Source organism: Mustela nivalis, assembly GCF_964662115.1.
Source record: "Mustela nivalis genome assembly, chromosome: 10".
In the NCBI taxonomy this organism is placed as follows: domain Eukaryota; kingdom Metazoa; phylum Chordata; class Mammalia; order Carnivora; family Mustelidae; genus Mustela; species Mustela nivalis.
Window position 1 is genome coordinate 68875721 of NC_139029.1, and position 21601 is coordinate 68897321.

At 37.5% G+C, this 21601-nt stretch overlaps 2 protein-coding genes across 12 annotated transcripts in view; one reads left to right on the forward strand and one right to left on the reverse strand.

Moving 5' to 3' along the window:
* SPATA1 (spermatogenesis associated 1) overlaps positions 1 to 5399 on the forward strand; it is a 63879-nt gene extending 58480 nt beyond the window's left edge. For all 7 annotated transcript variants that reach the window (XM_082688150.1, XM_082688147.1, XM_082688144.1 and 4 more), the window contains one exon: positions 5203 to 5399. In XM_082688150.1, the coding sequence (XP_082544276.1) occupies positions 5203 to 5231 (29 nt within the window). In that variant the 3' untranslated portion in view covers positions 5232 to 5399. The remainder of the gene's footprint in view (positions 1 to 5202) is intronic.
* Positions 1 to 21601, reverse strand: part of CTBS (chitobiase) — a 75398-nt gene that overhangs the window by 6610 nt on the left and 47187 nt on the right. For 4 of the 5 annotated variants that reach the window (XM_082688154.1, XM_082688153.1, XM_082688151.1 and 1 more), the window contains 5 exons: positions 18871 to 19009; positions 18053 to 18261; positions 5183 to 5351; positions 3125 to 3222; positions 2695 to 2856 (listed from right to left, as the gene is read on the reverse strand). In XM_082688154.1, the coding sequence (XP_082544280.1) occupies positions 2695 to 2856; positions 3125 to 3222; positions 5183 to 5351; positions 18053 to 18261; positions 18871 to 19009 (777 nt within the window). Of the gene's footprint in view, positions 1 to 2418; positions 2857 to 3124; positions 3223 to 5182; positions 5352 to 18052; positions 18262 to 18870; positions 19010 to 21601 lie in introns of those variants that run through there. The other variant, XM_082688152.1, reaches the window with a different exon arrangement.

The window sequence follows — 21601 nt, forward strand, 5'->3', positions numbered from 1 at the left end:
AAGAAAAAATTAAATTAACTGCAAGACTAAAAAAAAAAATCACAGGGAAAAAGCCATGAGTTCCGTGCTTGGCTTTCTCCTCCGCCGGAATTCTGCTACTCTCCTTGGTATTGAAACCGCACTCCTTGGTAGGTGAACTTGGTCTCGGCTGGATTTCTTTTTTTTTTTTTTTTTTTTTAAGTTTTTATTTATTTATTTGACAGAGAGAAATCACAAGTAGATGGAGAGGCAGGCAGAGAGAGAGGGAAGCAGGCTCCCCGCTGAGCAGAGAGCCCGATGCAGGACTCGATCCCAGGACCCTGATGAGATCATAACCTGAGCCGAAGGCAGCGGCTCAACCCACTGAGCCACCCAGGTGCCCCTCGGCTGGATTTCTTGTTGATCTTCTGGGGGAGGGGCCTGTTGTAGTGATTCTCAAGTGTCTTTGCCCCAGGCGGAATTGCACTGCCCTTATCAGGGGCCGGGGTGAGTAATCCGCTCGGGTTTGCTTTCAGGAGCTTTTGTTCCCTGAGCACTTTCCGTAGAGTTCCGGAGGACGGGGAATACAAATGGTGGCCTCCTGTTCTCCGGCCCGGAGGAGCCGAGAGCCCAGGGCCGCACTCCTCAGTGCACCCTCAGAGAACAGCGCCCAGTTACTCCCGTCTGCCTGACCTCCGGCCGCGTTCCGAGCTCACCGAGCCTGCGACTGGTTCAAGGTAACACCGAGCTGCGAGCTTACTGTCGGCTCTGTCTCTGTAGCCGGCTTTCCCGTTCCAATACCCGCAAGCTCTGCGACACTCAGACACCCCCGATCCTTCTGTGACCCTGCGGGACCTGAGGCCACGCTGACCCCGCGTGGGCTTCGCCCCGGTTTAGCCTCTGGAGCAATGTCCCTCAGCGGAACAGACTTTTAAAAGTCCTGATTTTGTGCGCGGTTGCTCCGCCGCTTGCCGGGAGCCGGCCCCTCCACCCGGGGTCTATCTTCCCGTCGCTTTGGATTCACTTCTCCGCCGGTCCTACCTTTCAGAAAGTGGTTGTTTTTCTGTTTTCAGAATTGCTTTTCTTCTTCTCTTCGATCTGCCGATGGATTTTCAGGTGTTTGCAATCTTTAGATAAGCTATCTAGCTGATCTCTGGCTAGCTGAAGTAGTCTCAGCCTGCTACTTCTCCACCATCTTGACTCCTCCCCCCAATTTACTGATTTTTATATAACATCTGGGACACTTTCAAAGGCAGTTCTCAGTAGATACCAGTAATAGGTTGTTTATGGTAGCACCACTGGAATTAGAATAGTCCCCTAAGATGATTACAGGACATTAGGCACTTGGTAAATGAATAAACTGTGGGGTATTTAAGTAGACTCACTCACTACAAGCATATCTCACATTCTTTAAAATTTTAAATTATGATTCACTATTAAAAGTCAACTGTAGAACTTATTTTTGCAGATTTAGGGGCAAACCCGAAATCCTAGATCTCTGAATTTTGCCATTATTATGGCAAAAAGGCTACTTTGAACCTTTTTGATACTTTTAAGAAATTTCATATGCTTCAAAATAGTGAAGGATGAAAAACTGAGTCAAATGTAAGATTAACATATGCATGATCATGGAATATATATGCTTTCAAGAATATTGAGTGTATGATGAAAGAGCATAAAAAAGTAGAATGATTCTTTTCAGTCACAGCAAGAAATTTGATTTTGCTTCCTATGGAATTTCACAATAAAAGAAAGTTTTATAACCAGATTGTTGTCTAAAACACCATTAAATGAATGGCCTTCAAAGGCTTATCAAAATGTTTCCTGAATTCTAAAACTTTAAAGAAAGTGTTTTTTTCATCAAGGTAAAAATAAGTCAAGGACTACAAAAAGAGTATAAACTATTACACTGTTGGGCAAAGACAGGAGTATAATATACCCTAATTTAATAAATATCTTAATTAGTTATACAAATTATAAGCCTAGTTAATGAGTAAGTATGTAATTTTCAAGATTTAGAAAGCTCTACATCAAAGCTTTCTGTATAATTGATATGTATGTGCATGCCTGTATACCAGTTAAAATATTAAATATAAAATATAAATTTTTATAGTTTTTTCATAAATGGGTACCAGAATAATAAAGAATGTAAGTTCATATTGAAATCAACTTACATCATAACATTTTAGGGCTCCTTTCACAGTGACAAAATCTAAAGTAAATTTGAAGATGGTTTGTAATTAGATTTTTGAAGTGTGGAAAAGTCTCATTTATGAAAAATGTAACTTTTCTTTGCCTCTTTGGTATAGCAGTTCCTTTTTATCAAACACTACCTGACAGAATTGCTCTGGTCATGTACTCTATTTCTTTAAGTTTCTGTTTATACCATTTTCCACTAATGCATTTCTTAGTCTCAGCATCATGCTATGAGCTCCCTATAAAACAGTCTCATCAGAATCCTTAGGCTACTTTGACAGACCTAGTAACCTCTTTTGGTCCAAAGCCACAGTTGATAATTATCAACTATTAAGGCAATCCTGTTTATGATATGACAAGTGGCCCATGTAGAGCAGTTCCATTATTACCATAACTTGAACTGCTCACCAGCAAAGTAAAGTCCTGATTAGACAAGTTTATTCATATAAACAGTAATATGTATATTGTAAAGAAAAGAAAGAAAAAGAAAAGAAAAGAAAATGGATAAAATAAAGGTTCATAATTTGTGAAAAATCTTACTTTGTAATTATAATAAGGAGCCTGCTGATCTTTATCCCAGTGGCTTCCAGAAACAGAACTATTGACTTGCTTCATAATTACTTTATAGGGCACCTGATGTCCTGAAGTAATACCACAAGAATACCTCCAGGAAGGGACTTTTGGAATGGTACAAACACGATCCTAGAAATACAAAAATGTTCATGTTATACGTATAAGCAAATCTTAGGAACCAAATCAGAAAAACTACATTAGAAATAAAATGTATACTCTAAACAGATGGACTATACAGTATAAAAGTTAAATTTCACTACTGAAATGAAATATATAATACTCAGAAACTTCCATGGGATTAAATAATTAAAAAATAAACTACTTTTTAGTCTCAAACTTAAAACAGGCTTTAAAGAATAGGAAGAAAAAAATTATATAAGAAATAATCCTTACTTACCTCCAGTAGATTTAGACAGGTATAATCATAACCATACCAGGGAACACCCATTACAAGCTTCTTAGGGTTAATACCTATCTTGATGTAGTCATCGTAGCCTAATCAAATTGGGACAGAAAAAAACATGTGTTTTTCTTTTTATATTCTACTAATGGGTTTATACAAGCTATGCAACCATTCAGAATCGAAGTCTGAAAAGCCAGGTACATTTATGCAAAATACTAATAGTGTTTCCCTAACATGACATTCTAAACATTATCCCTTAAGAACTATAAATTCTGTATCATTTGATAAATTATTTCTTTTTGAATAATAGAAACATTCAAGAGGTCAAACTGAAGCAAAAATTTCACAAAATTTAATTCTAGGAAGAATGACATTTCAGGAAAGCAAGCTAATGTGTGTGTATTAGGTGCTAAGATATATTTGGTATTCTAGATTCGGAAAAGTTCTTAAATTTTCTGGCAGGGATGGTCTAAGAGTTTTTTTTTTTAAGATTTTATTAATTTCTTTGGCAGGGGGGTGCCTGGGTGACTCCGTGGATTAAGCTTCTGCCTTCGGCTCAGGTCATGATCTCAGGGTCCTGGGATCAAGCCCTGAGTCAGACTCTCTGCTCAGCAGAGAACATGCTCCCCCCACCCCTGCCTTTCTGCCTACTTGTTATCTCTGTCAAATAATTTTTTTTAAGACTTTTTTTTTTATTTGGCAGGGGGAGCAGGAGAGGGAGAAGCAGGCTTCCTGCTGAGCTCGATCCCAAGACCCCGGGATCATGACCTGAGCCAAAGGCAGACACTTAACTGACTGAGCTACCTAAGCACCTCTCAGAACTTTTCGTAGTATATATCTAAAGCATGGAACACTTGTGCTTTCTAGAAGTATAATTACAGACAGGGACAAGAAATGCCCCCCTTTGCTCTAGTCAACAAAGAGAAAGATGAACAAATTCCTGGTCATTCCCTTTTGTGCCCAGTGTAAATTTGTTTTTCCACCAAGAATGTTCCAAGATTAACTAAATTTGCTATTTTTCAGAGCCTTTAAATAAATATATGCTAAATATCCAAATCTCAAACATACTTGATAATGAGCCTTGTATTGATAGAACACAGTTATCTCCTTTATGAAACACAGTTTGGGAACACTGGGTTAAATAATTCCTTTGTAATTAGAATTTTTTTATTTTTAAATAACATATGCATATGATTAGACTGTTAATTTGGATGTGATGAGGCTAGGCTTTAAGATTTTTATCTCTAAATTAAAAGGTTTTTATTTATTAGTCAACACTTTAATCAGGGCCAATTATCCCAGAAAATTTCACTTGACTTCAAAAGATAGCAAGCAATCTTTTATTCAGTTGGCTGATGGGATACTAATGCAAAACCCACATTATATGAATGACAGAAGTGTTCTTAATTCTAATAGAATTAGAATTCTTAATTCTTAATTAAGAATTTTAATATAGCATTTTTAATATAGCATGAGCATTAATAAATGCCAAGTAAGACAATCCTCTATCAATCATGCATAGTAGGTACTCACATTATAATTATCTTTGCTATTTGGTTATTTCAACAAAAATATCCTGTCAAATTCTAGATAAGCAAAGATCTCCTTCATGTCATTCTGGGAGAAGAGTGTTGACTTGAAGTTAGTAGTCAACTGCTTGAATAGCAGTGCAATGATAACACTCATCATCTGATCTATTATAGAGGATTAGTAATATACCTGTCCCACAAGATTTTTTTTAGATTTTTTTGTCATTTATTTGACAGACAGAGGGGCTCCCCGCTGAGCAGAGAGCCCAATGTGGGGCTCGATCCCAGAACCCTAAGTTGATGACCTGAGCTGAAGGCAGAGGCTTAACCCACTGAGCCACCCAGGCGCCCTGTCCCACAAGATTTTTAAAAGAACTAAGTGAAAACTTTGGAATGTAAAACTTGAAAGCTCTCCAAATTAAATGATACTCATGTTTCAAAGCAGCTTTATAAATGGAAAAGGTATACAAATGACTTACAAATAATAATCTTACTGTTTAAGTTATCATTTGTGGATTCTTACCAGTTAATGTTTCCTTGTAGGGAGCATTGGCTGCTGCAGTACATTCTGACAAGGCTTGACTTTGTTCATCATAAGACATCACAAAGAGAAAGTCACAAGCATCTGCAATTCCAGCATAATTATAGCACCTGCCTTTGTACTTTGGAGACCAAGATACATCAAAGGTTACCTGCGGGAAAATACATGCCATTTTATGGAACATGATCAAATATGCTTATTTTGTCTGTTTTTTTTTTCATTATATATTTTCTTGCCTCATACTATCCAAGAGGAAAGACTGTTTACATATATGAACATAGGGTTTGACACGTATAGAACAGTTCTAAGATATTTCTGCCCATATGGATTGACCTAGATAATATCTGGCCAGATATGATGTCCAGGAGCAGGGCTCTGTGTAAAAGAGAAGTTTTAAACTTAAAAGTTTTCAAAGGCTAGACTAGTAACTCAACTGAGGAAAGAAATAGGTAATGACAGTAGGGTATGGTGAGGCGTCCAAGCAACTAGGCAGTAAAGAAACCACACTAAAATAAGTCAAATACAAAAGGTTGTTTTACTTTTTTTTTTTTTTTTTAATATCATGCAGGCTAGATAGGTCATCTCTTAGCACAAGTTTACTGACCTGTGTTGGGAGTTTAACCCCCTGATATACAATTACATTACATGATAGGTTTAATCCAACATTACAGTTAAAGGATAGTGGTTTATGGATATAAGGATAAATTAACTCAAAATGTTGAACAAATCACTTAAATGGTTTTATTTTATGGGAATAGTCAAATAAAACTTGAGTGATGAATTTTGGTGAGCCAATTTTCAACAAGGATGAGTCTGTTTAAAGTATTTACTGCCTTAGCCAAGTATTAATTAGCCTTATTTTATATATGTGCAAATATTCTAAAGCTTCAGTAAAGGTTTTTTTCTCTCATTAGACACATTAATTATTACAAAAATTGAGATAGTTCAGTTAAAACTTTTTTATACTTTGGCCAATTTATTACTCCTTTTAGGACTTTATCAAAATTTTATAATTGTCTAAGTATCAGCACTAAAGGAAGTTCAGCTTTACAAGTACAAGCTTTCCTCAATAGCACTACAGCAAAATAGGTTATAAAGTGTATTTGTTTTACACATCCGAACCCATTTTATCACTGCCTCACCTATTATAAAATAGGAGCTATATTCTAGTAATAGAAAAACTAAATGATCACCTCTAAACAGTTAAATTTCAAATCCATTGTATAAGTCCTTATCCCCTCCTGAGCATTAAGAGTATTTTTACCTGCACTTTCTGTCATAGTTCATCTCCTATTTTGGAGAAAGCAACATTAGTATATTAGACAAATCAAAATGATTTTGGTTCTCCTCTTGGCTCTATTATAACTAGGTCTGTGTCACTAAAAACATCTCAAGCTGTTTTCCTACCTGTAAAAAATGATGAACTCTTCAATTCAATGACCATAATTCTATAATCTTAATCATTTTTCCCCCAAAACTCATTTCTCCTTCTAGACTATAGTCATTTTTTTTCTGGTGGCCAGTTTAAGAACTTTGGACTTCTCTCACCCCCCACATAACTAATCTCACAGAGAACAGAGTGGTTTCTCTGTTCTGCCAGAGAACAGCTTTCTGCCTCTTTCTTTCCATTAATTAATATTTATTAAACACTTCCTAGTGTTAAGGTTATGCCATCATCCTAATCCAAACTATAGATCTCAAGTTGTTAGACCTGGATTAGTCCATACTGGTCTCCATTTCCCCTCTAGACTATTATGGAATAACCTTCCCCATACACTTTCTACTATGTAAACCCAATACAAACATACAGAATAAAATGCAAGTACTTCAGTCTGACATTCTGGATATTCCATAATCTGACCTGTTTTCATAATTGTAGCTCCCCTTAATTTTAAAATTGAATTTAACAGAGTAGCCCAAATTGTTCTACTTGCCCCCCAGACATAGAAATATTCCTACTGCAAAGTCTTTGTTCAGTCTCTTCCTCCTTGCCCTTTCACTGTAGGATAATCAGAGCTAGCAAAGAAATTGTTTACCACACACTAATTCAACCTATTAGTAACAGCAATCTAGAGACTGAAGGAAAAGTTTTCCAAGAACAAAATTTGACAGGAGAGGAGTATGATGGCTTGCATACCAGGTATTTGCTATTCTTAATCTAAATTGTTTACATCTTAGGAGGGAGGGTACAAGATGGTGATATAGGAAAACCCAGAAATCACCTGCTCCATAGACACACCAAATCTATACCTCTTTATAGAACAATTCCACCTGGGTGCCTGGGTGGCTTAGGCGGTTAAACAACTGTCTTTGGCGCAGGTCATGATCCCAGGGTCCTGGGATCGAGTCCCACATCGGGCTCCCTGCTCAATCAAGCAGGGAGCCTGCTTCTCCATCTGCCTCTGTCTCTCAGTCTCTCATGAATAAATGAATGAAATCTTTAAAAAAAAATAACTTAAAAAAAATTCCTCCTGAAGAACTGAAGACTGACTGAACAGCTTTTACACAACAGAAAATAAATACACCACCTAGAGAACAGCAAGAGAGACATAGTAACAAAGGAAATCCCCACCCCTTGATGCTACTAACTGCAGTGGGGAAGAATGAAAACACACACACACACACACACACACACACACACTAGGAGACCATGAGCAGATTTTTCTGCCTTGGGGCACAGGAGGAAAAAAACAACTGTTTAAAAGACCAACCAGAATATATAAGATCAGTCCTAGAACTTTGTCAGACAGTGGGAGAGCTGCTGGAACTCTTTGGATCAGAAGGCCTGGAGAGCCCCATGGTTTACCTTCCCTTTCTGCCTTGATAGCATGAATAGGAAGAGGGTCTGGGTGAGTACCCAAGCCAGCCTACTACCTCAGTAAGCCCTGGGCTCCCAGCCCATACCAGCCCCAACTATCCCACCAATGCAGATTGAGTACAATCAACACAGGACACCCCTGGCCAATACTTACTACAGATCTAGCTCACTAAAATGACACAGGTGCAAAACACCCTAAAATACTCCATGCCTGCACTGCTATGGTTCCAGGTGATTTGACAGGGTACACCCGAAGCAAAACACCTTGGGACACCCTGGCCTCCTCCTGCCTCTGCTCCAGCCACCCTGCCAGGTACCCCTGAACCTGATGCCCCAAGACCCCCCACCTTCCTTAAGCATCAGCTGTCCTGCTAAGGCATCCTCTGCAAAGAGCCCTGGACTGTCCTAGACCATGCCCACTTCCCCTCTGACCATCCAACAGGGTTGTCCTAACCTAAAGGACAGCCACAGCTCCAGCCACACAAAATCACTAAGTGCTACATTGTACACAGGGGATGATCATACAAAAAGATCACTTCAAGTTTAGAAGTAGCTCTTCCATCTAATTCATAGAAACAAACACAAAGTCAAGCAAATGACAAAGAGGAATAGGCTCCAAATGAGAGGATAGCTTAAGGGTTGTTATCTTGAATATCCAAAGAAGAAGCATTCACTTTCTAGGGGTCCAGAGAGGAGGACAGAAAACTTGTAGAAACAATAGCTGAAAATGTGCCTAACCTAGGAAGGAAGGAAATATTCAGGTTCAAGAATCACAGAGAGTTCCAAGTAAGATGAACTCAAGGATGGCCACAAGACAATAATAATTAAAATGTCAAAGATTAAAGAAAGAATTTTAAAAGCAGCAAAAAGAATTAGTTACATACAAAGGTTAAAGCAATCAGCGTATTCTTTTCTTTTTTTTTTAAAGATTTGATTTCTTTATTTGACAGAGATCACAAGTCGGCAGAGAAGGTGAGAGAGGGAGAAGCAGGCTCCCTGCTGAGCAGAGAGCCCGATGTGGGCTCAATCCCAGGACCCTGAGACCATGACCTGGGCCGAAGGCAGAGGCTAAACCCACTGAGCCACCCAGATGCCCCAGCAATCAGCGTATTATTCAGCAGAAACTTTGGAGGCCAGAAGGGACTGGCATGATATACTAAAAGCATGGCAAGGGAAAAACCTCCAAGAATATTCTACCTGGCAAAGTTATCATTCAGAATTGAAGGAGAGGGAGAGTTTCCCAAACAAAAGTTAAAGAAATTTATCACCACAGTTACAAGAAATGTAAAGGTACTCCCTTAAGTGAAGAAAAAGGCCATATTAGAAGAAAATAATGAAAAAATTTCATGAGTGAAAGGAACACAATAAAGGTAGTAGAGAAATCACTTATAAAACTAGTATGAAGGTTAAAAGACAAAAGTAGTAACATCAATTATATCTAAAAAAGTAGTTAATGGGACTCACAAAATAGGAAGATACAAAATACGACCACATATACATGGGAGGGACTAAAAATGAAGTTCATATAAAATGTGTTTGAACATAACTGACCATAACTTATTATAGACAGCTATATACTTAAAATATTATATATGAACCTCTTGGTAACCACAAACCAAAAACTTATGATACCCCAAAAAAATGATAAAGCAAAACACTAAAAAAGTCATCCATTACAGAGAGAGAGCAAGAGAAGAAGAAAGGGAGAGAAAAAATCTACCTAAAAAATCAGAACACAAAATGTCTATAGGTACATACCTACCAATAATTACTAAAGGGGCACCTGGGTGGTACAGTTGGTTAAATGTGCAACTCTTGGTTTTGCCTCATGGTGTGATCTCAGAGTTGTGAGACTGAGCCCTGTGTCAGCCTTCATGTTCAACATGGGGTCTACTTAAGACTCTCTCTCCCCTTCTTCCTCTGCCCCTCCCACCTGTGTGCATGCTTTCCCTAATAAATTTTTTTTTTTAAATTCCTTTATTTTTTTTAAAGATTTTATTTATTTATTTGACAGAGAGAGATCACAGTAGACAGAAAGGCAGGCAGAGAGAGAGAGAGGGAACCTGAGCAGAGAGCCTGATGCGGGACTCCATCCCAGGACCCTGAGATCATGACCTGAGCCGAAGGCAGTGGCTTAACCACTGAGCCACCCAGGCGCCCCAACATAAAATCAACAAGGAAACAGTGGCTTTCAATGACACATCAGACTAGATGGACTTAACAGATATATATTTTAAAAATGTTTTCATATATATATTATATATATACACATATAAATAATGTGTGTGTGTGTGTGTGTGTGTGTGTGTGTATAAATAACATTTCATCCCAAACCACAGAATACACATTCTTTTCAAACACACATGGAACATTCTCCAAGATAAATTACGTTAGGCCACAAAACAAGTCTTAATAAATTCAAGAAAACTGAAATCATATTAAGCATATTTTCCAACCACAATGGAATGAAACTAGAAATTACCAGGAAAAAAAAAATAGAAAAAACAAACACAAACACATGGAGGCTAACCAGCATGCCACTGAACAATAATAATAGGTTGACAAAGAGAAAACAGATAATATACGAAGACAAATATGAAAATAGTATGGTCCAAAATCTATGGGACACAGCAAAAGCAGTAGTAGGAGGGAAGTTTATAGAAATATAGGACTACCTTGGGAAACAAGACAGATCTCAAATAGACACACCAACCTTACACCTAAAGGAACTAGGGGGAAAAAAAGCTCAAAGAAAATAAAAAAGATCTGATTAATAAATAAATGAAAGAATTAAAAAAATATATCAGTGAAACGACTATTTCTTTGAAAAGATAAAGGTAAGAAAACTTTAGCCAAATCTGTCAAGAATACAGGACTCAAATCAGAAATAGAAGAGCCAACTCCACAGAAATACAGAAGATTATAATAAACTACTACCAAAAAACTATATGTAACTTGGACAACCTAAAAAAATGGATAAATTCCTAGAAATATAGAACCTCCCAAAAAGAAATTAGGAAGAAATAAAAAACCTGATCAGACCAATTAATAGCAACAAAATTGAATTTATAATCTAAAATCTCCCAACAAACAAAAGTCCAAAACCAGATGTTGTCACAGGTCAATTCTACTAAACACTGAAAAAAGAGGTAATACCTATTCTCAAAGTCTTCACCACTGCTTACAAAAAAAAAAAAAAAAAGAGGAAGAAAAACTCCACATTGATTATGTGAGATACTAACACCAAAACAAGACAAAGACAATACAAAAAAGGGAAAACAACAAGCCAAGAAAATATTAGCAAACCAATATTCAACAATATATTGTTGCAGATTCAACAACATATTAAAAGAATCATCCACTGGGGCGCCTGGGTGGCTCAGTGGGTTAAGCCTCTGCTTTCATCTCAGATCATGATCTCAGGGTCCTGGAATCAAGCCGGGATCGGGCTCTCTGCTCAGTGGGGAGCCTGCTTCCCCCTCTCTCTTTGCCTGCCTCTCTACCTACTTGTGATCTCTCTCCCTCTCAAATAAATAAAATAAAGTCTTAAAAAAAAAAAAAAAAGAATTATCCACTAAGAGCAAGCAGGATTTATTCCAGAGATGCAAGGATGGTTCAATATCCACATAACAACATGGTACACCACAGTAACACAATGAAAGATAAAAGTCATGTGATCATAACAATAGATGCAGAAAATTCTTTTTCTTTTAAATGATTTTATTTATTTGACAGAGGATGTCCACATTTACCACTTTCGATACAGTATTAGAAGTCCTAGCTGTAGCAATCAAACAAGAAATAAAGGGCATCCAAATTGGTAAGGAAGAAGTAAAACTGTTATTATTTTCATATGACATGATACTATAAATAAAAAACCCTAAAGACTGCAACAAAAAACTTGAACTGATAAATGAGTTCAGTAAAGTTGCAGGACACAAAGTTAATATACAGAAACCTGTTGCATTTCAATACCTAATAATGAAGTAGCAGAAAGAGAAATTAAGAATAATTCCATTTATGATTGCACCAAGAATCAAAAAAAAAAAAAAACCTAGGAATAAACTTAACCAAGGAGGTGAAAGACTTGTGTTCTATAAACTATAAAACATTTATGAAAGAAACTAAACATGACACAAATGGAAAGCTATTGGAAGAATTAATATTGTTAAAATGTCCATACTACCCAAAGCCATCTACAGATTTAATGCAATCCTTTTCAAGATAAAAGCGCCAGGTTTTTTTTTTTTTAATAGACCTAGAATAAATAATACTAAACTCCTTATGGTATAATGAACAAAGTTAGAAGGATCAAAATTCCAGATTTCAAAATATACTTTACAAAGCTATAATAATCAAAACAGTATGGTACTGGTACAAAAAGAAAAACAAATTTCAATGGTACAGAATAGAAAGGCCAGAAATAAGCCCACATTTTTATGTCAATCTACAACAGAGGTGGCAAGAATATACAATGGGGAATATCTCTTCAACAAATGTTAATGGGAAAATAAGACAGCAACATGCAGAAGAATGAAATTGGACCACTTTCTCAACCCATATATGAAGATGATTTAAAGATCTAAATGTGAGACCTGAAACCAAAAGTATTCTAGAAGAAAACATGGCTAGTAATCTATGATCAGCCTTAGCAACATTTTTCTAGATACGCCTTCACAGGCAAGGGAAATAAAAGCAAAAATAAACTATTGGGACTACAACAAAATAAAAAGCTTTTGCACAGTGAAGGAAACCATCAACAAAATGAAAACCTATTGAATGGGAGATCTTTGTGAATGATACATCCAAAATATATAAAAAATGTACACAAAATCCAAAACACAAATAGTCCAATTAAAAAAGGACAAAGGGGACACCTGGGTGGCTCAGTGGGTTAAAGCCTCTGCCTTCTGCTCAGGTCATGATTCCAGGGTCCTGGGATGGAGCCCCGCATTGGGCTCTCTGATCAGCAGGAAGCCTGCTTCCTCCTCTCTCTCTGCCTGCCTCTCTGCCTACTTGTGATCTCTGCCTGACAAATAAATGAATAAAATCTTTAAAAAAAAAAAAAAAAGGCAAAGGACCTGAATAGATATTTTTCCAAAGAAGATATACGAGTAGCCAACAGAACAGACACATAAAAAGATGCTCAACATTATTAATCACCAAGGAAATGCAAATCAAAACCTCACGGAGATATCACCTATCAAAACAGCTAATATCAGGGGCGCCTGGGTGGCTCAGTGGGTTAAGCCGCTGCCTTCGGCTCAGGTCATGATCTCAGAGTCCTGGGATCGAGTCCCGCATCGGGCTCTCTGCTCAGCAGAGATCCTGCTTCCCTCGCTCTCTCTGCCTGCCTCTCCATCTACTTGTGATTTCTCTCTGTCAAATAAATAAATAAAAATATTTTAATAAAAATAAAAAAAAATTAAAAAAACAGCTAATATCAAAAAGACAAATTTAAGTATTGACAAGGTGTGGAGAACATTTTTGCCCTGTTGGTGAGAATGTGAATTTGTGTATTCACTATGGAAAACAGTATGGAGTGTCCTCAAAAAAATTAAAATTAGAAATGTCATATGATCCAACAATTCCACTACTGGGTATTTACCCTAAGAAATTGAAAACACTAATTTAAAAAAATATGCATCCCTATGTTTACTGCAGCATTATTTATGATAGTCAAGATGTGGAAGCTATCCAAGTGTCTATCCATAGTTGAAGGAATAAAGGAGATGTGGGAGTATTTCTGTGTCTGTCTCCCCCTCTCTCTCTCCCACTTTCCCTCCCTCTCTGTCTATATGTCTATATGTATGATGGAATATTTCTCAGCCATAAAGAAATGAGATCTTGCCCTCTGCAATAACATGGATGGACCTAGAAGGTATTATGCTAAGTGAAATAAGTCAAAGACAAATATTATATGATTTCAGTCATATGTGGGACTTAAGAAACAAAAAAAAGTGAGCAAAGGAACAAACAACAGACTTCTAAATACAGAGAACTAGTAGTTGGCAGAGGAGAGGTGGTGAGGGGAAAGAAATAAGTCGTACTCAGCTGAAAAGCCAAATTCTACACTGACAAAACTTCCTTTATTTATATAAAGCCACAGGCATATCAATCCTTACATCCTTTATTATTTTCCAATGAATCTCAAATTCATGTTGACCAACTGTAACAAAATCTCTCAACACAGTTGGTAAAAAATACTGTTCCTAGGCTCTATGCCAGACCTACTGAATCAATCTCTTGAGATATTTTATCTGGTGATTCTTAAACCAGAACTCTAAACTTGTTTATATGGAATAGAATATATATTTCATATGTATATATTTCCTATTTAAATTTTAAGTTTTTGAAAGGCAGGTATCATTTATTCGCTAAACATTTTTTAACATTGTGTGAGATAGAAAAGAGCTTGTCTCCACCTTCAAAAAATCTCATTATTTATAGTCTTGGTATAGGTATATCTCATTTTATTGTGCTTCACAGATAATGCACTTTTTTTTTTTTTTTTTTTTTACAGATTTAAAGTTTTTGGCAACCCCGCATCAAGCAAGTCTATCAGCACCATTATCCCAAAAGCATTTGCTCACTTTATTTCTCTGTGTCCCATTTTGGTAATTCTCACAATATACAAAACTTTTTCATTATTTGCTCTGATTTGTTATCAGAGATTTTTCATGTTACTCTTGTAAGAGCTTTAGGGTGCAACAAACCATGCGCATATAGATGGCAAACAACCCATAAATGTGTGTGTTCTGACTGCTCTACCCACTGGCTGTTTCCCTGTCTCCATCCCTCCTCTTGGCCTACCTATTCCCCGAGACACAACACTGAAATTAAAACAAATCAATAATAATAAAAAAAACACAAATTAATAACTCTACAATGGCCTCTAAGTGTTCAAGTGAAAGGAAGAGTCACACATCTCTCACTTCGAATCAAAAGTTAGAAACGATTAAGGAAAGTATGTCAATAGCTGAGATAGGCCAAAAGCTAGGCTTCTTATGCCAAACAGCCAAGTTGTGAAAGCAAAAAGTTCTTGAAGAAAATAGAAAGTGCTGCTCCAGTGAACATATGGATTGTAAAAAAGCAAAACAGCTATATTGCTGATATGGAAAAAGTTGTAGTGGTCTGGATGGAAGATCAAACCAACCACAACATTCCCTTAAGCCATAACCTAATCCAGAGCATAAGGCCTTAAATTCTGTGAAGGTTGGGAGAAGTGAGGAAGCTGCAAAAGTAAGTTTGAAGCAGCAGAGGTTGGCTCATGAAGCTTAAGGGAACAAGTTTTCTCCATTAAAAAAAAGAAAAAGTTGGGTGCCTGGGTGGCTCAGTGGGTTAGGCCTCTCTCTGCCTTTGGTCAGGTCATGATCTCAGGGTCCTGGGATTGGGCCCCATGTTGGGATCTCTGCTCGGCAGGGACCCTGCCTCCCCCTCCCCACCTCTGCCTACTTGTGATCTCTCTGTCAAATAAATAAATAAAATCTTAAAAAAAAAAAGTGCAAGGTGAAGCAGCAAGTGCTGATATAGAAGCTGTAGCGAGTTATCTAGAAGATCTAGCTAAGATCATTAATGAAGGTGGCTATAGTAAACAACAGATTTTCAAGATAGACAAAACAGCCTTCTATTGGAAAAAGATGCCATCTAGAACTTCCACACCTAGAAAGAGGTCAATGGCTGGCTTCAAGTCTTAATAAGACATGCAGCCTCTCAGTAGGGACTAAAGCAGCTAATTACTTCAAGTTGAAGCCACTTCTCATTGACCATTCTGAAAATCCTAGGGCCCTTAAAAACTACGTTAAATCTACTCAGCCTGAAATGGAACAACAAAGCCTGGATGAGGACACATCTGTTTGCAACACGGTTTACTGAATGTTCTAAGCCCACTGTTGAGAACTACTGAGGAAAGATTCCTTTCAAAATACGACTATTCGGGGCACCTGGGTGGCTCAGTAGGTTAAGCCTCTGCCTTCGGCTCAGGTCATGATCTCAGGGTTCTGGGATCGAGCCCCGCATCAGGCTCTCTGCTCAGCGGGGAGCCTGCTTCCTCCTCTCTCTCTGCCTGCCTCTCTGCCTACTTGTGATCTCTATCTGTCAAATAAATAAATAAAATCTTTAAAAAAATGTGACTGTTCATTGACAATGTACCTGGTCACTGGAGATAGACAATGACATGAATGTTGTTTCCATGTCTGCTAACACAAGGTCCATTCTGCAGCCCAGGGATCAAAGAGTCATTCCAAATTTCAACTTTTATTACTTAAGAAACATATTTAATAGGACTATAATTGCCATAGACAGTGATTCTGCTGATGGATCTGGGCAAAGTAAACTGAAAACCTCTGGAAAGGATTCACCATTCTAGTTGTCATTAAGAACGTTTGGGATTCATGGGAAAAATCAAAATATTAACAGTAAGAGGAGTTTGGAACAGGAGGGTTCATACCCACTCTCATGAAGGATGTTGAGGGATTTAAGACTTTCATGGAGGCAGTAACTGCAGATGAGGTAGACCTAGCAGGAGAACTAGAATTAGAAGTGGAGCCTTAGGATGTGACTGAAAGGCTACTGTGTCATGATAAAACTTCCATGTGAATTGCTTCTTATGAATGAGCAAAGAGAGTGATTTCTTGAGATGGAATCTACTCCTGGTGAAGATGCTGTGAAAATGGTTGCAATGACAACAAAAGATTTAGAATATCACATAAATTTAGGCAATTTAGCAGCAGCAGGATTTGAGAGAATGGACTCCAATTTTGGAAGAAGTTCCACTGTGGGTAAAATGCTATTTAAACAACACTGCATGCTATAGAGAAATTGTGAAAGGAAGAGTACATCAGTGCAGCAAACATTGTTTTAAGAAATCGCCACTGCCTCCCCAACCTTCAGCAACTATCACCCTGATCAGTCACAGCCATCAACATCAAGGCAAGCTCATTTCCCAGCAAAGAGATTACAACTTGCTGAAAAGCTCATATGATGGTTAGCATTAGCAATGAGGTACTTTTTAATTAAGGTATTTACATTACTTTTCAGATGTAATACTATTGCACACTCAATAGACTATAGTGTAGTATAAACATAACTTTATACCCACTGAAAAAACAAAAAATTCATTTGACTTGCTTGGGGTGCCTGGGTGTCTCAGTTGGTTAGTGTCCAACTCTTGATTTTAGCTCAGGTCATGATTTTGGCTCAGGTCATGATTTCAGGGTCATGAGATCAAGCCCTGGTACCAGGCTCTGTGCTGAGCATGGAGCCTATTTAAATTTCTCTCTCCTCCTCCCTTTGCCCCTCTCCTGCCTGTTTGCATGCATGCATGCTCTCTCTTTAAAAGAGAGAGAGAGAGAGAAGGATGCAGAAGAGAAGAGAAGGGGGTGAGGGCGAGGAGGAGAGGGAGGAAAGGAGCGGGGAAAGGATAAGAAGGGGAAGGGAGGAGACAAGCCTTGGTTATCTTAATATGCGACCAGGTTTGAGATCACTGATCCAGGGCCACATTATCTTTTATTACCCATATATTGCCTGGCAAGATGCCTTTTGCTGTAATCTTCCGCTCTAATCTTGCTCACTATGGCAACGCGGAGGCCTCTATCATAGCTCTAACTCTATGAAGTTAGTCCTTTGAGCTTTCTTGGACATCAGGTGCTTTACAAGTAACTCAGAGCCTATGAAGTGAGTGAGACACTTCCCCCAGGACTATGTCTACTCTTAGGCAGGAGTCCTGCCCTGGTGAAAGCAGAGCCTGGACAGCTAAGCACGTCCTTATTCTTGCTGATCTAATTGCCTATTTAATATCTCTAACCTGCTGCAAGACAATGCTGTGTCTTCATAAGGATAGAGAACAGAGCACCTTAAAATTCTGTAAAACTTCTCTAATAAGAACCTCAAAAGTTCCAGAAAATATTTTTAGAATATATGTGCTGAAATTCTTTCCTACTCAGTAAAACTGAGATTCTATTAGTCACACCTTCATGAATACATTTTGATATGGAAAATAAGGAGTTTCCAAAAAAAAAAAAATGAACTTTTACCTGTGATCCCTTAATTTCACGATGGAAAGAGTCTGTGGTTTCTTTGACTAAATTGGTTAATGCATAATATTCAGGTGATAAACAATTAGCTTCTTGTTCTATGTCTATATTAATTCCATCCATGTATTGTGTTTTGGCCAACTTAACTTTTTGAGCTATCCAGGATGCTCTGAAACTAGGATTGATGATATCCTTTAAGGGTACATCTCCTATGGAAGAAATATACATCCTTTGTGCATATATGCTTTTTGCAGATTAATGACATTTATTTCAAAAACCCTTTAAAACATCTCATTAGTTTGGAATATTAAGTCCCCAATTTAAGTTTTCCAAGTAGAGAAATCATATACCAAAATAATAATAAAGTCTCAATCCCCCAAATAACCATTATGAATAATAAGAAGTAACATAATTCTCAAATTAGAAGTAGAAATTGAAGACTGACTAGCTAAAAGTCATCATGCTAATCATGATTCACATTTTGCTCAAAATCATAGTAGCTTAATTCTTTAAGAATAACTATCTGTGAAATGAATTAGTATCTAAGATTAATTGTAAGACAATGGAGGGTATGTGCTTTGGTGAGTGCTGTGAAGTGTGTAAACCTGGTGATTCACAGACCTGTACCCCTGGGGATAAAAATATATGTTTATAAAAAATAAAAAATTAAAAAAATAATTTAAAAAAAAAACATAAAAATAAATAAATAAATAAACCAGATAAACATGAAAAGGGAATTTTCTGGAAAGTCAGGATGGCAAACAATACAAGTCAACTTACCAATTGGCCAGACACATCTGGTAAAAACTGTAACTCACCTTTTAGCACTACTCTGGCTCCATGTGAATGAGCATAACACATAAGTTCTGGATCATATTTTCCAAAATTCACCACAGTTGTAATCTGGGACCAATCATAAAATTTCCAAGCTTTACTTCCAACATCAAAAACAAACACCTGCCAAAACAACAAAGATAAGCATCATCTCTTGAACCTAGAATACAATGCTGATCACCCAAAATAACATTAAACACTGATCATAAGCCAGGCATTAAGAGTACAACAGCAAGTAAGACATAGGTGTCCCTAATATAACTGGTGGTGGGAGAAATTAGCCAGGCCTCAAAAGTAGGGCCAGGAAGAAATCGTGGAAAGAGCCAAGACCTGAAGGCAGAGAAAGCACAGTGATTGCATGAGTACGTATTAAGTGTAGCAGACACCTTGAATTTGGCAGGAGACCGCAGTAAAGAGCCCAAGAGTTGTAGGCAGGGTTAAGTCCTAACAGGCTTTGTAAACCTGCAGAGAAATTAGCACATTAACCTGAGGGAAAGAGTTTTAAAAGGAGAATGTATACATTCTAGGTATGCATTTATATATACATTTTAGAAAAACACCTTCAGCTAAAGTGGGAAGAGACACTAAAACTGAAAGAATAACAGGACAGCTGTTAGAAGAATCTATGCAAAGATGATGGTGACCTCTAAACTTGTAGAAAGGTAGAGATAAATAAGATAAATGAACAGATATGGAGGATCCTAACGGCAAAATTAATAGGACTTTATAACTAATTGAATGAGTAAAGTAAGAGAAAGGTTGATTAATACTCGTTTCTGGCTGCTGCAGATAGAGCCACTCCACCTCTACAAATATACCAGAGAGTGCATTTACTATGAATGGTTTTGGCAAAACAGACTTCTTAGAATAATTCTAAGCTGGTGGACGTTATATTTTACCAGTATTTTCCCCCCACAGATAATTCAAGAAGCACATAAGTCTCACTAATTCATTGATGTAGGAAATATTTATTGAATTCTAGTAAGGTTTAGGGAATGCATATTGCTAGACATTAGTGACAGAAGTTAAAGAGACCAGGTTCATAAGCTGTTCAATTACAATAGTGCTAAGGGCTGCACGGGAATGCAGGCAGCCATGACAGCATATAAAGGGGCCTGCTTCCCTGGTAGGGCAGGAAACTTCTGAGAACTACACACTTTGGGGAAAAACTGAAATCTGGGCAATGACCTAGACATGATGGAGGATTACCCATAAAAAGGCATTCTCAGCGGAGGGAAGCAAAACAGGTGAATGTCTCAATACCTCAGAAGAATTCTGAATTTCTGGAACCAAACTAGTATCAATGGGGCTAGAGAACAGAAATCCTGAAAGTAACATGAAATCAGGTAAGACTAGTAAGGCAGGTAGATCAAGTACAGCTTTGTAGATCACTGAGGATTTTCTATTTTATCTTGTGATGAATGGGCAGTCATTATAGTGTTTTAAGCAGGGGAAGGACATAAGATTTGCATTAACAAATGAGAAACGGGGAGAGATCATGAATCCTTGGGTCACCGTGAGGAGAATGGATGGGTGAGGGGTGGCAGAGAACTGGGTATAAGAATTAAACCAGACATTTCTTAAATTTTCCCAGTAGCCTTAAGTTTTTATTTTTTACTTTTCAGAATTAACTATGCATAACCCATTTTTCTCTTAGGCAGTTGCCCACCAAAATAAAAATAGAATGTGAAATTGGAATGGCTCACTGTTTCTGGAGATTTTAGACTCATATTTCCATCATAAACCTTATCCCCTATTTTAATTCTGATCATTAAGATTGAATTTGTTTAGATTAAGTTTGAATACCGAGAGGTTGTGATATCATAGAAATCCTAAAAATGTAACTGGATGAATCAACTGTAAAACATAAGGGAAAAATGAGCAATGTAGTCGCATCTTGTTTGAAGAATATAGGTCAGAAACAAAAAAGACTGTTTATCATGAACATGTAAGTGAACAAAATTTTGCTCCCTTGAATAAGACCGCAGAGGTATTGGAGGCCATGATAAATAAGTCTTTCAGATGTTAGGGTTGTCACACTAAGCTTCTTTACAAACACTTTACCACCTTTACTTCTTCTAAGCAATATACATATACCTTTTTACTGGCATTTTACTGTCTCTGCTTCAAAATCTGTTAGATTGAGAACTGGAAATTTTCCAGTCTTTAAAAAAGAATTGCCCTTTGGACTGTTAGCTTTAAAAATAAAACTGCCAGTTATTTTACCAGCAAAAAAAAGGAGTTTATTTGGGAATAGCAGAGAATTACAATCCAGGACAAACAAGCTATGGGAACAGCATTGGTAAATCTGCAGAACAAAGGAGAGGAATGCTTTTTATAGAGGAAACGGGGAAATTGAGGAGGCTGTTATAAATAAAAAGTCAACTGGAGTAAACTAGAAACTTGAAATATAGTGGTTTTTCATTGGCTAAGTTGTGACAGTCTCTAATTACCTGGGCTTAACTGGGGGAGGAGGAAATCCTTCTTGCTGAGTAAAGTAGTATCCACGTGCAAGGTACCCGGGCATCTTCTGTTGGGTCTGCTGTTGATGAGCCAGAACCGCCAGGACATGGCGGCTCCCCCTGTTGGCCTCCCAACTCTATTCTAAGTGAGGTTTCCTTTTACTAATTTTCACATTTCCCACTTTTGATCAAGATCTTTTTTTGAAAGCATAACTCATCAAGAGGGAAGTATCCCACGTTTAGTGGTTTTGTT